At 33.2% G+C, this 15463-nt stretch overlaps 2 protein-coding genes across 2 annotated transcripts; both read left to right on the top strand.

The window, feature by feature from the left end:
- The first annotated feature begins 360 nt into the window (after positions 1 to 360).
- LOC109802606 (putative receptor-like protein kinase At3g47110) lies at positions 361 to 7908 on the top strand. Its single transcript, XM_083072847.1, has 3 exons — positions 361 to 3524; positions 3612 to 4016; positions 6479 to 7908. Exons 1-3 carry the CDS (start codon positions 830 to 832, stop codon positions 6514 to 6516), a joined length of 3138 nt encoding a protein of 1045 aa, XP_082928973.1. The 5' UTR covers positions 361 to 829; the 3' UTR covers positions 6517 to 7908.
- A 5042-nt stretch (positions 7909 to 12950) lies between these two features.
- Positions 12951 to 13598, top strand: LOC145957473 (uncharacterized). The gene has a single exon (XM_083073735.1). The coding sequence runs from the start codon at positions 12951 to 12953 to the stop codon at positions 13596 to 13598; it is 648 nt and encodes a 215-aa protein (XP_082929861.1).
- Positions 13599 to 15463: the final 1865 nt, after the last annotated feature.

Raw genomic sequence — 15463 nt, 5'->3', positions numbered from 1 at the left:
ACAAATTTTGATTGATTGAAATTGTAACATCGTCATATATGTCAAAAATTGGATTGTGAGTTAATTGAGACTTAAAATTGTCGATTTTTTAAATTTGTGAAGTTGAATTAGACTTAATTTCTTTTTCATGAAATTTCAAAAAAAAAATTATTGAAAACATTACAAGATGAGAATTTGCCTATGACTAAAAATTATTTGTTCAAAAAAAATAAAAATATGGATGTGCTTTAATATATATATATATATATATATATATATTTATATATATATATATATATAGTTAATTACTTAATTATACTGGCTGTTTTTAATTATATTTGCTGAAGTGTTTCAATTATTGAAATTGTGGGAAAATATAGATGCAACCGATATATGGTACCAAATATTTCAAGAATCATAATATTATTAAATTAAAGTAATTAAACATATGCTACTGTGCATTTAACTTCTTACTGTTTTTCTTTTGACAACAGCTTCATACTGTTAATAATAGCTTTAACAATATTATCAAAGTTAAAATTTTGTGTACGAAGAATTGTGAGTGCAATGTCAGTAATCTAGACTTGCATAGAGTATTTGACGAAACTAGCTAGTTCAACGGTGCATATGATCATTTGCAGGGGAAATTACATTGTATATCGATAATTACAAGATTTATTGGTGTTGAAGTATCGGAACAAATATTTTTCAAATAAGGTGCGTCATTTTTCAACTCTTATGTATAAAGTCTGGTTAATTAATATATCATGAATTAGACTCTCATCGTTTCTGTAACTCTTGTGTTATTTCAGTTGCGTCCTTTTGCCTTTTCTCTCATTACTTGGGTTGGATGGTTGGCATCTTTAGCCATCCTTTAATGATGTCAAGTGTTGTTTGGTCTATATGCCTTGTGATGCTTCTTCTCTTCACTTCAAACTCATGGTCTCAACATATAATAACCACCTATGCATTAGGAAATGAGACCGATCATTCTGCATTGCTCAAATTCAAAGAATCAATATCTGATGATCCTTTTGGGGTGTTCAACTCATGGAATAGTTCAAGCCACTTTTGCATGTGGCATGGAGTCACATGCAACCCAAGACACCAAAGAGTTATAGAGCTAAACCTAACCGGATATCACTTGCATGGATTTATATCACCCCATATTGGGAATCTTTCTTTTTTGAGAATTCTTCTCCTTGAGGACAATAGCTTCTATGGTGAAGTCCCACAAGAATTGGGTCGTTTATTCAGACTATATGTACTCTATTTCACCAATAACACATTAGGGGGGGAATTTCCCATCAACTTGTCAAATTGCTCTAAATTGAGCCATTTAAGTTTAGAGGGAAATAATTTCTTTGGTGAAATACCAAGAAAGATTGAATCCTTTGCCAACCTAAAAGAATTGTGTATTCGTAAGAACAATCTAATTGGACACATCCCACCTTCTATAGGAAATCTGTCTTCCCTAACTCGGCTTTCCTTGAGTGCAAATAAATTGGAAGGGAAGATACCAAAAGAAATTGGCTCTTTGGAAAACTTAAGAATTTTGGGGATGTCAGGTAATAAACTATCTGGTGATATTCCACTTTCCTTATACAATTTGTCATCTCTCATTGTTTTCTCAATCACAAACAATCATATCAGCGGTTCTTTTCCAACCAACATGTTCCTCACCTTACCTAATATCAAAACTTTTACGGTAAGTGGGAATCAATTATCAGGTTTAATCCCAACTTCCATCTCTAATGCATCTGGGATTCAAATATTGGATATTGGTGGAAACCACTTGGTAGGACAAGTCCCAAGTCTGGTGAAGTTACAAGATATTTCAACTCTACAACTAAGTTTAAATAACCTTGGTAGTAATTCATTTAATGACTTAGAGTTCTTAAAGTCATTGATAAATTGCAGTAAGCTAGATATATTGGACATTAGCTACAATAATTTTGGAGGGTCTTTTCCTAGTTTTGTGGGCAATTACACCGTCAAACTCACCCAACTAATGGCTGGTGGTAATAAATTTATTGGAAAAATTCCTATGGAATTAGGAAATCTTGTTAACTTAATTGTTTTGGCTATGGAGAAAAATCACCTAACTGGCATCATTCCAGCTACTTTTTGCAAGCTTCAAAAGATTCAATTATTCAGTTTGGGGGAGAACAAATTGTTTGGAGAGATACCTCCTTCCATAGGCAATCTAAGTCAGTTGTATTACCTAGAATTGTCATCCAATATGTTTGTTGGAAATATTCCTTCAACAATTGGAAATTGCCAACATTTACAATTTCTACATCTTGCAGCTAACAACATTACAGGAGCCATACCGTCACAAGTGTTTGAGATTCCATCTTTATCAACTACACTAAACCTATCATATAACTCGTTAAGTGGCAATCTACCAGTAGAAGTGGGCATGCTAAAAAATATTGAATTGCTAGATGTGTCTGAAAATTATATCTCTGGTGTCATTCCTGAAACAATTGGAGAATGCATAACCTTAGAGTACCTTAACTTAGAGGGGAACTCCTTCCATGGAAGCATACCTACTTCATTGGCTTCGTTAAAAGGTCTTAAATATTTAGATCTTTCAAGAAACAACTTGTCTGGATCAATTCCAGAAAGAATACAGAACATTTCTGTTTTGGAATACTTCAATGCTTCTTTCAACATGTTGGAGGGTGATGTGCCAAAGGGTGGTGTCTTTCAAAATGCAAGTGCAATTTCTGTGATCGGTAATGGCAAGCTTTGTGGTGGGGTATCTGAACTAAAACTTCCACCTTGCGCTTTAAAAGCAAAGAAAAGAAGAAAACACCGTGATCTCAAGTTAATAGTGGTGATAATCTGTCTAGTTCTTTTTCTTCCTATACTATCATGTATCTTTGGTATGTATTTGATAAGGAAAAGGCACAAAAAATCATCCACCAATAGAACAATTGATCAACTTCCAAAGGTATCATACCAGAATCTACACCATGCAACTGATGGGTTCTCATTGCGAAATTTGATAGGAAAAGGAAGTCATGGATCTGTATATAAAGGAAGTCTTGAATCGACAGAAAAAATTGTTGCTATAAAGGTTCTAAATCTGCAAACGAAAGGAGCTAACAAAAGTTTTATTGCCGAATGCGAAGCATTAAGAAATGTTCGACATAGAAACCTAGTGAAGGTTGTCACATGTTGCTCTAGTGTGGATCACAATGGAAATGATTTTAAAGCTTTAGTGTTCCAGTACATGTCAAATAGAAGCTTAGAGGAATGGTTACATCCACAAAATGGAAATACAGAACGACCAAAAAGATTGAATCTTGAGACAAGATTAGGAATTTTGATTGGTGTTACTTCAGCACTACATTATCTTCACCATGAATGTGAAGAACCTATCATTCATTGTGATTTAAAGCCAAGTAATATTCTTCTTGATGATGACATGGTTGCTCATGTGAGCGATTTTGGCATAGCCAGACTTCTGTCAACAATTAACCACTACCAAATTAGTACAAGCGGAATAAAAGGCACTATAGGTTATTCTCCCCCAGGTATGACTTCATCTTATTTATATTTCCTTCCTGATCAATGTTATAAAAATGGATTTGAAAATATTGATAGTTTCTAATATATTTCAGAGTACGGATCAAGTTCTCAAGTGTCAACAAAAGGTGACATGTATAGCTTTGGTATTCTAATTCTGGAGATGTTAACTGGGAGACGACCAACAGAGGAAATGTTTAAAGATGGACACAATCTCCACAACTATGTTAAAATTGCATTTCCAAATAACTTCTTGGAAATTGTCGATGCTACTCTTATCTCGATGGAAATTGAATATCCGACAATAACAATATCAGAACAAAACAATATCTCTGAGATTGTAGATCACATGCATCCTAATACCAAGAAGTGTTTGTTTTCATTATTTAGGATTGGTCTAGCTTGTTCGGTGGAGCCACCAGGAGAAAGAATGAATATGATGGAAGTGACCAGAGAGCTAAATATGATTAGAAATGCTTTTTATGCTAGAAGGATGAGAGGTAATTATTCTCTTTAGAGCAAAAAAGCATCAAATCATCCTCTTTTAGTTGTGCATTGTTCTCTTCTTTAAGTGCAAGTACCCATGTCATCACATTGGCCAAAAGCCTATCTTCAGCTATAAAATCACCAACAGAGATTTTCTTTGTCATTCTCTTACTAGGATGCCTCAAGGCATCTTGATAGGTCCCAATCTTTGAAAATCCTAGAAGATTGGCACCAATCACCCTTACACCATAAGGGGCCAAGGCAACAACCTCCTCCAACACAGTATGATCAATTATCATCTTTTTATAGGTGAACAAGTCATTCTCAATCTTCACACAAGTGTAGAATATCTTCACTAGGTTAGGTAGTACCAACCGTTCATCTCAACCAGTTTCTTCAACCTTCGATTCTCAATGAGTGAAAGGAACTCGAAACCCTCACTAGTCAACCATTCAAGATTCAAGTGCCTAGCTGTTTTAAAATGTTTTCCAACATAAAACTCAATATAAGTTTGAATGTCTATTGAAGAAGAGAACCATCTTCCCTATTGTCCTAAATTCTTCTCCTTGGGATGGCTGGAAAAAGAACCAACTTTTTCTTTCTTCTACTTTTTGGGTGGGGGCGAAACACCCCCAAATTTTCATCAAATTAATAAAGGATGTTTTATTTAATTAATTGGATTTTAGAAAATAATTTAGAAACTTTTTATATAATTATGACAACTTTAATAAGAAAGATTTGTAAAACTATTTTGTATAATGATTATTGGAGAAATATGTGTTTCATTATAATTGTTTTTATGTATTTTGAGTTTATTTGTAATTAATTATGTTTTATTTATGAAGAAAAGGGAGTTGAATTTTAAAAAGGAGGTTTGAAAAGTTAGGTATGTTTTATGTTCCATTATAAGCTTACGTTTTTTCTTTTTCTAAAAATTATAGAACTGCTTAGAGAGTAGGAAGTCATTGGAGATTACCCTAGAATTCTGCATCATTCATCTAGCATTCCTCGAGGTAGGGGGAGTGAGTAATCTTATACTAGGGTGTACATTATCTGTTAAGTAATGAGATTAACCCTCAATCTCTTTGTTATTCTTTTGTCCTCTATGGGGAACCTTGGGAATTTATAAGAACCCTCACCTTCTTGTAAGAAATCCTTGTTATAAAGTAGGTTGAAAATTGATGTTATTCAAATGATGTATGTGAAATTGTTATTGTTTTGGGTAAATTGGTGGTATATATAATGGAATAAAAATAATTTTTAATCAATATTTGTACCAATTGGAATGGTGAGATTTGGTGAGGGTTTAACTTGTGCAATTTTTGCATATTTTGTCAATGTACTTGAAATTGGTATATTGCTAAACATCATTTTGGTGTTGTTGGGTGCAAGATCAATAAAGAGCATAGGGTACTCTTCGTGGCTTGTGCACTAGGTGTGGGTTGGGCCACGCTGGGCGTGGGAGTACTTTATGATGTTTTCGGTGGATGTTAGCTAAGTCACACTAGGTGTGGGACGTCTAAAGATTAATGAGTGCTATTTATGGGTCTTGCACTAAGCATAGGGAGTCCCTTGCCACCACCTTGCATGTGACTGAATGCTTATATTTTGATATGCTGGGGTTAATAAGAGGTATTTAACTAGGAGTATGATCGATGATATGGAGGGTAATCAGATAGTGATCAAGTAGTGAATTATGTGAGTAGTTTAAGGGTCCATCTTTATTAACTTACTTAATTTTTGGTGAATTATGTGTGAATCATGTGATGGTCATTTGATGTGAAGTATAAGCCGAGGCTTAGCAAGAATAAAGTATGGACATGAGTGCCTAGCAGTGATATGTGTTAATTGAGGAAATGAGTGACTTGGCTAATGATGAATACATGACTTGGAAAATGATGAATACATGTTATATGAATTGTGTGCATTAGGTCTTAGGTGACATGAATCATGTGCATAAAAGTGCTTTGTGTGAAGAGTACGTTGTGGAATATGTTGTTAGGGAAGGTCTCCTTTAGGTGAGCTTAGGGATTCATGACCTTGGGGACAATTAGGTTTGGGAGTCTCAATTCCACCTATTTGTATGCATGAGGTGAAACTTGGTCGACACCACTATCACGATGCACCTTAGTGTATTTCTCCCTAGTGTAGAGCATCGTGATGAGTTGACTTTAGCATGTTTTCCTAGGCTGCTGTATGTGAGTCTTCATGCAGGGATAAAATGTTTTACTAATCTCACATGCATATAGACTAGTGAAGTTTGTGTTCATTGTATTTGTGTGAATCATGAACATTGTAAACATGTTGAATTGTTCTTTAAGTTATAACTACTGTTATGAATGCTACATTGACTCGTTATATATGTATATGCCTGTGTTGTTGATATGTGTGACTATCCGACAATATCTCACACTAGTAGTAGAGCGAGATTCTCACTCATCTTTTTGTTTGTTGTGTTTCTATGTATGTTTTGCAGGTGGAGGTCATCTATATGATATTAGTGACGAGGCTTAGGTCTTGTCATATGTTGATGGGTTGAACTCTAATACAATATGACATGGTGGTTCTTGGCTTATGATTTTATGTTGTTTTGAGTTATTGTTATGTTTAGGATTCATGTTAGTTCTTTTGAATTGTAATGGTCTTTGTTTAGCCACTTGATTTCCTTTGGTATTTCATTATTAAGTGTGTCATGTTTTGAACGTATGTGATTTCCTCAATCCTTAGAGGTCATTTGCAAATTGATTTTCATCTTAATTAAAGTTTATTTTAGATTATTTTGGAACTTCTTTTATCATCAATATTGGGTAGAAAGTGTTGAAATAGTGTTATCAAGTCACTAAAAAGATAACCAAATTCCTCTTTAATTTGCAATATAGAGACTAACTAAGGTCATTCTTCTTCAAGATACAATCAAATGAATCCAAAATTATCATGCAATGTTAAAGAGTAGATTTTATATGAAATAAGAATAATTTTAGCAATTGCAAATAAAGCACAAAAGTTTAAAATGAATTTAATCCAAAAATGCATTAATTCAAGATTTTAATCCTTACAAAAAAATTGTTACGGTTCAACATAAAATTTAAATTCAAGCATCATCTCACTAACACAGATCTAAATTAAATGCATACCTAGATCTAAGAATTTCATAAAAGCAAAATTAGCAATTACATATCTTAATTTCTGAAAATTGAAGAATAATGAATATGTTGATTTGGGCAATTAATCAATTACCTAATCCTAGTTTAGATTAGATTAATCAATCATAATATAATTCAATTCTAGATCCAAAAATGCAATTCATTATCATAAATCATGAAATGAGATATAGAAAGAAAGAAAAAAGAGAGAAGGAGGTGAAGAATTCATATTGAGAAATTAAATTGAAACTCAAATTTTACCGCAATTAATAAAACTTCAAATTGATAAGCAAATTAGTCAAGCATCTCCATCAAGATGCTACAACAAAATCATCAATAAGCACAATTGGAGAGAAATTTGTAAAAGAGAGAGATAGAGAAGGAAAGAGAGAATTTAAAGAAACTTGAAAGAGAAACAATTGTAAAATCTGAAAACAAATAGGATAAATGTGTAACACAAGTTACTAATAATTAGAGTTATCAAAATGAACCAACCTAGCAGTTTGGCCTAGTTCACCTCAAGCTACTTTCTCAGTGGGTTAGCTTGACTTGCCCCAACCCACCAACTTAAATGTTCAAAAATTTTCTAATCCAACCTAGTCCACCACAGGTTGGTGGACTAAACGAGTTGGCTCACCTACCCACCTAATTTTTTTAAAAAATAAACTCTAATATAAAATAACCTGTAATCTAACATAAAAATTTTCAAACTAAGTATTATGCATACAACATTAAATATAATTAAAAAAATGTACAACTTTAAATAATAATAAAAAAATAAAATAAAATTCTTGTCATTGAAGTAATTGTCTATCAATATTAAACTTCATTGGAGGTTTAAATAGATAAATCTATGACAATCTCATGTTGTTTAACATCAATTTTATCTTATAAAAAAATGATACTTTGTTAAAGTAATACATATATAACAATATATGGTTAAGTAAACCATTGGGGGTTGGGTTGATAGGAGGTGTAAGTGAGTTAGATGGATAGCTCAACCCACTATGGGTTTAACTCGGGTGAATCAAGTCAAAAGTGGGTTGATTTGAGTATTTTGACCAATTAAGAGTTTTTTTTTATGTATTAACCTAGTCCAATCGGTTTTTTTAAGGTGTATCGATTTAACCCACTAATTGAAACTTACTTTGATAACTCTCCTAACAATTATTAATAGACACTTAAGTTAGTGACCAATCAAACTTGTTGAAAATTGAAAACCAAACACATGACCAATCCGAGTAGTGTATTCAATTGGATTTATTACTCATTTAATTTGACTTGGTCTAACTCGGTCATTTTTAAGAAAATAGGTGAATCAATGATTTTAAAATATACTAGTCATAGCCTATTTTAAAAAAAATGTAAATCACCATGAAATTGTTGGACTTTTTTATGTTTGGTGAACTTACATGTGTAACGAGGTGTGCAAGGCACCACATGCAAAAGGAGATGGGACAGCCAGTGAGAGTAACACTTTTGTTGGAGGCTCGAGGCTAATTAGCACGAGAAAAAAAATGTAAGAAGAAAATGAAGTAAAAAAAGGAAGATGATGAAAATGAGTAAAAGTGAAAAGTTACATTCACGTAGTAAACAAAAAAAATCAAATATAAACAAAGGGGAAGTCAACTAAGATGAAACACTATACTAAGTGCTCATCTATGGAGCACTTTTTTTCACCATGAAATATATTATTAAAAAATTTAATGATTTAGATTTGTTACCAATAACGTGATGATGAAAATAAATATTTTAATTTATAAATAAAATAATTAATTTATATTAAATATATTATAAAATTAAATCAATGCAAGAGTTTCAAATGACTTCACTCCCTCTACTATCTTCTTAGCAACTTTTTAGTAATGTCTTTCATGATCATTAGAAGTGTGGCTCTGATTCACCAAAAGCTCTTTGTAAAAAAAAATGCATACAAGAACCAATGCAAATTTTTTTTTTTTGAGAAATACATACCCTAGTAGGCTAGAACAAATAATCAATGATCTAAAAAAAAATGCAAACAAAGAAGGAATAAAGAAGAAAAAAAATAAAATAAAAGAATGTTAGAAACCTTTGTAAAGACTTGTCACCATAATTTTAAAAATCGGATCGATCATCAAATCGGTTAAGGTACTGGGTCAGTGAGTCAAAGGTTGAACCAGTGAGTCACTAGTTGAACCGCATGACTCGATTTTTATTATTTAAAAACAAAATATTTATGTTAAATATATTTTATACTTATAAATTTTAATAAATTCATATCTTATTTTAAATTTCAATTTTTCTATCTTATTTAAAATTATTTTTATTTCTATTTTATAAAAAAATACACAAAAAAATTACATGTTAAACTGTATATTAATACAAATTAAAAATATAAATGATATGTACATTTATAATATGTTTATAATTGATATCACAAAATAATATATAATATCTACATAAATATTATATTATTAAATATATAATTTAAAATTAATAATATATTATAAAAGTTATTTAAGTTGTATATATTACAAACAAATATATTAAAATAAGTAGTCATTGTTATATTTAATAAGACTCTTTGCTCTTCTATTAAGAGATTCAAGTTTCATTATTATTTTTGTGGTTTATGGTCCCTTAAAAAAAATATAAAAAAAATGTGATTGAACCGGTTTGACCCACCGGTTCACCAATTGAACCAAAAAATTAACCGGTTCAATCCAATTTGAAATGAGTCTACTACATAATCGATCCAACTTAAGATTCGAATCGGCTGAATTACCGGTTCCCGTTCCAACTTGTCTAACCAGCTAGTTCGATCCAATTTTTAAAACAATGCTTGTCACTACGATTTTCGACCACCATAAGTAGCAATGTTTTTTTTCCTCCTCAATCTTCCTCGTTTTTCTCTCTCCCCCTCTCTTTTCTGTCTTTGTTCTCACACTCACTACACGCCACCACCATCCTTCACCTTCCCCCTCTGCCTTGTTAAACCAAACCTGTCATCTCAGTTGTTGTGGAGGTCGACAAGTCTGGCAGCAAGAAAGGAATATGCCTCCCGTCCACTTTGACCAACATGTGTAGAAGAATCCTAAATGGGGTTTCTTTAAGGTAGTGTTTGTTTCCGCTGATTTACTGTTCACGACGAACGAAAGGCGAGGAAATTTCATGTTTGTTTCTACTGATTTACGAGGAAAGAAAGGTGAAGAAAAGAGGGAGAATGGGCATTGGGCTTCTTTGCATTTTTGCGAAGAAAAGAGGTGAAAGCCACGTAAGATTTGAGAAAATTCCATAATACCCCTGCCCCATGCATGTGTCATACAACAAAGGAACGAAGCATAATCAATTATGCTAAGGACATAATCGATTATGCAAGCCCATAATCGATTATGTGGCTTGCATAATCGATTATGCTCTCAGCATAATCGATTATGCAAGCCACATAATCGATTATGGGCTTGCATAATCGATTATGGTAGGCTGTTTTCGTTTCCAGGCAAAAGCAGAACGGGCCGTTCCAAAAATCAATTTTATGAGCAATATGCGAAATCAGAACGGCCCATTCCACTTTGGGAACGGGCCGTTCCAATTTGAGAACGGGCTGTTCTGGAATGAATAAGGGTCGTTCTGAGTATCAACTTTTAGCATGAAAAATGACGCCAGAACGGTCGTTCCAGAATCGAAACGGACCGTTCTGGCCGCATTGATTTGTTAATAAATAAGAGTTTTCATATATATATATATATATATATATATATATATATATGTATGTATAAAAGTGAGAAGATAGAAAACATTAATTAACTTGTACAATTAACACTTTCATAAACATTAATAAAATAATATTAGAAAATATAATTATCATAATATATATTTTATTATTATTTATTATTATAAATATTATTATTATTATTTTCATTATTATTAATATTATTATTTATTATAATTAGTATTATTATTATTTATTATAATTCTTATTATTTTTCTAATATTTATTATTATTCTTATCATTATTTATTATTATTTTAAATAAATTATACCTATTAATATAAATTTATTGTAATTATTATTATTTACAATAAATAATATTATACTCATTTTTAATTCAAGAGTAAAAGTATAAATTATATATTCATCTATTAAATTTTTAATTTTTATCTCATTAAATTTAAAGCAAATATTTAAATTAAATTATTTTTAAATTAATATTTTATATTTATTTTTTTAGTTAAAATTTATATATTTATATTTTAATTATAATAATTATAAAAAAAAATTCAACCTAAGGGCAAAATAGTAATCTTACACAATTATTAATTAAAAAATTTATTTTTATCTATCACATCAATCAATTCACTCACAAACTTTCACAAACTTTCTCTACACTTTCCACTCACTTTCCCTTAATCCAAACAACCTCACTTTCCACTTACTTTCCCTTCAAATCTTTCATTTTCCACTCCCCCTTTTCCATCTTCAAATCCAAACAAAGCCTAAAAGAACTTTCAAATTGTGTAATTTTCTTGCTGTTTTGTTTAATTCTTAATTTTTTTTATTAAAAACAAAATAATTTAATTTAATTATATATTATAAAAGTATTATAATTATGTTTCATTTTATAAAATAATATATAACAGCCGATGACAAACCTCCTATTGCAGGTAAATTGGTTTCCTCCTCGTGAGGCACCAATTTTACTACTTTATTGTAGAATCATCTATAAATAAACATTGACTATAATGGACAACTATAGTATATTATATTGTTCACCTATGAATAAGTGAATAGTAGTTTTTTTAAAAAAAAATTATTTGAAATTACTAAAATACTCTTTTTATAACTTAGGATCTCTTCCTCTATGGTCACCTTTTTTTATTTGAAATGTACATAAGGAGCTTGGTGGTGACATGACTTCTGTTGTCGTTGTCGTTTGTGTCCTCGACAATGATGCCTTGGTGGATGCGAAAGAGTCCATCCTGTGTGGGTGAGATGAGGTTGTTGATGTCATCAAGGCGATTGATGTGGTTCTTGTCATTGTCGTCACGTGTCTTGATGCTCCGATGGATTTGGAAGAGCGTGTCTTACACAGGTGAGATGAGGTTATTAGTGTCTTCGAGGTGGTTGATCTCCTCAAAGGCGTTGTGAATGGTGACGACGCTCTTGTCATTGCCAAGGAGTGCATAATCGATGCGGATCTTGGGTCTAATGTTGGCATATAGCTGCTTGACAATGTCGTCATCATAACCAAGGAAGCAAAGGTAGTGGAAGACGATCAATGAGGGAGGAGTCATTTGTGACGGAGTTGCGATGCTTTTTTTGTGTAGACATTGGTGGTGCTAGTACTAGTGGATCCATGGTGATGATGCCAATGGCAGTTCCAGTGGAGGTTAGATCAGGAACATTCTGGAAGGGATAATCAATTTTTTTTTGGGAAAATGGATTTTGTCATCAAAAAATAAAATTTAATACATTAATAAAAAATTTATCATCTAAATCGTTCAATTTAATTATTCATATATATATAAGGGTATTTATTGTTAGGAATTGGCCAAATAAAATCCCGGTTTATTTGGGATTCTTTTACTTTAGTTTCCTATCAGTTAGAGGTGTAGCAATAACTTCGTATTTATCGCATTTTCAGTTTTTGCTTTGCGGTGTATTGGCTATTTAATAGCCTGATGCTTTCCATTTAATAATAGAACATTTCCTTTCAAATCTCTCTCTCTCACAATCACTTTACAGTTAGATTTATCATTTGGTATCAGAGCCTCGCAAGGGGCTCTGTAGAAGCAGCAGTCTTCTCGGATTTAAGCAACGACAATGGCTACAGAAGGTACTTTTGTTCAACCAGCAGTGCCAAGATTTGATGGTCACTACAGTCATTGGGCGATGCTTATGGAGAATTTTCTACGATCAAAGGAGTATTGGGTTGTGGTGGAAAATGGAGTTTCTGCAGCAGCAGAAGGTGTCACTCTATTTGAGGCACAAAAGAAAACTTATGAAAAGCAGAAATTGAAGGATCTTAATGCTAAGAACTATTTGTTTCAGGCTTTAGATCGTTCAATTTTGGAAACTATAATCAACAAAGATACATCCAAGAGTATTTGGGACTCCATGAAGAAGAAATATGAAGGAACAACCCGTGTAAAACGTGCTCATCTCCAAGCTTTGCGAAAAGATTTTGAAACTGCTCACATGAAGGAAGGAGAATCAGTGAATGAGTACCTTGATCGTGTTCTTGTCATTAGTAACAAGATGAAAGCCAATTGTGACGATTTGAAAGAAGTTGCAGTGGTAGAAAAGATTCTAAGGTCCATGACATCGGAGTTCAATTATGTTGTGTGTTCCATTGAAGAATCCAAGGATACAAGTATATTGTCGATTGATGAGCTACAAAGTAGTTTGCTTGTGCATGAACAACGCATGGGTAATACTGTCCATGAAGAACATGCTCTGAAGGTGACTTAGAGCAACCAATATGATGGTCCTGCTGGACGAGGAAGAGGGCGTTGGAATTCTGGAGGTAGAGGTCGTGGAAGAAGCAGGCAAAATATTGATAAAGCAACCGTGGAATGCTATAATTGTCACAAGCTCGGGCACTTTCAGTGGGAATGTAAACAAGGGGTGACAAATTTTGCAGAAAGTCAGGTAGAGAGTGCCGAAGAACACATGTTGTTGATGGCTTATGTTGAAACAAAAGAGCAACAAAAGACAGATGTCTGGTTTCTTGACTCTAGGTGCAGTAATCACATGTGCGGCAAAAAGGAATATTTTTCTGAGCTTGATGAGACCTTCTCAGATTCAGTGAAACTGGGCAATAATTCCAATATGGTGGTTAATGGGAAAGGCAACATCAGACTTGATGTAAATGGAGTTATTAGCATTATCTCGGGAGTTTTTTATGTTCCGGAATTGAAGAACAATTTGTTGAGTCTGGGACAATTGCAAGAGAAGGGGTTGAGCATTTTATTTCAGCAAGGAAAATGCAAAATATATCATCCAGACAAAGGTTTGATTATGCAATCTAATATGTCATCGAATCGGATGTTTATCTTGCATGCCATCTCCTTGCCTGTCGCACCTACTTGTTTTAACACAGTTACGGAAGATGTAGCACAGTTGTGGCATTGCAGGTTTGGCCACTTAAGTTTTAAAGGCTTACAGACTCTGCAACAAAAAGGAATGGTGGAAGGTTTAGCAATGCTTAAGCCGCCCTCTAAGCTGTGCAAAGATTATCTGATTGGGAAACAACATCGAGATTCATTTCCCATGAAAAGTTCTTGGAGAGCTTCACAGATTCTTCAACTTGTTCATGCCGACATTTGCGGACCAATTAAGCCAGTCTCAAATAGCAAGAAAAGGTATTTGCTTACTTTTATTGATGATTTTAGCCGAAAAACTTGGGTTTATTTTTTGGCAGAAAAATCAGAGGCTTTTACTGTTTTCAAAAGCTTCAAGTTACATGTTGAGAAAGCAACAAATATGTCACTCAAAGGGTTGCGCACAGATCTTGGTGGAGAGTTCACATCTCGAGAATTCAATAACTTTTTCCATGCGCATGGAGTGCAACGACAATTGACAGCTGCATATTCACCGCAACAAAATGGTGTTGCAGAACGGAAGAATCGAACAATCATGAATTTGGTTCGCAGCATGCTATCTGAAAAGAAAGTGCCTAAAACCTTCTGGCCAGAAGCGGTAAATTGGGCTGTGCACGTGTTAAATCACTGTCCAACACTAGCGGTGAAGGAAAAAACACCCGAAGAAGCCTGGAGCGGAATCAAGCCATCAGTCCAGCATTTCAGAGTCTTTGGTTGTGTCTCTTATGCTCACGTACCTGATAATTTGAGATCTAAACTAGATGCGAAAAGCTTGAAGTGTGTTTTACTCGGAATCAGTGACGAATCAAAGGCATACAGGCTTTACGATCCTATCTCACAAAGGATTATAATAAGCAGAGATGTGGTTTTTGCAGAAAATGAAGCATGGGAATGGAACAACCATGAGTCAACTACTATTTGCGAGCTAGAATGGGAAGATGATGACAAAGTTGTTTCAGAAGAATCTCCTGTAGAAGATGTTGCTGATGCACAACCGGAAGAGTCTCTTACCATTAATCAAGACACTTCTGAAGGTCTTATGGAAGGGAGGAGTAGAAGGCAATCAACTTGGCTAAGAGACTATGTGTCCGGTGAAGGGTTGTTTGATGAAGAGGCTGTCTTTTACTCAGCATTCTTTGCCTTATATACTGCTGGTGCTGAACCGCTCAATTTTGAAGAAGCTGTGAAGATAGAAAAATGGAGAAATGCCATGGATATAGAGATTGAAGCGAT

The sequence above is a fragment of the Cajanus cajan genome, chromosome 4, assembly GCF_000230855.2.
Source record: "Cajanus cajan strain Asha chromosome 4, NIPB_CcT2T_4, whole genome shotgun sequence".
Taxonomy (NCBI): Eukaryota; Viridiplantae; Streptophyta; class Magnoliopsida; order Fabales; family Fabaceae; genus Cajanus; species Cajanus cajan.
This window is presented reverse-complemented; position numbering and strand designations above follow the sequence as displayed.

What these genes read in the sequence shown, in the direction of transcription:
- LOC109802606 (XM_083072847.1), top strand. Translation starts at nt 830, where the DNA reads ATGGTTGGCATCTTTAGCCATCCTTTAATGATGTCAAGTGTTGTTTGG. An exon ending in TATAGGTTATTCTCCCCCAG is followed by an intron (nt 3,525 to 3,611) that starts GTATGACTTCAT and finishes AATATATTTCAG; the next exon opens with AGTACGGATCAAGTTCTCAA. An exon ending in TTATGCTAGAAGGATGAGAG is followed by an intron (nt 4,017 to 6,478) that starts GTAATTATTCTC and finishes TATGTTTTGCAG; the next exon opens with GTGGAGGTCATCTATATGAT.
- LOC145957473 (XM_083073735.1), top strand. Translation starts at nt 12,951, where the DNA reads ATGGCTACAGAAGGTACTTTTGTTCAACCAGCAGTGCCAAGATTTGAT.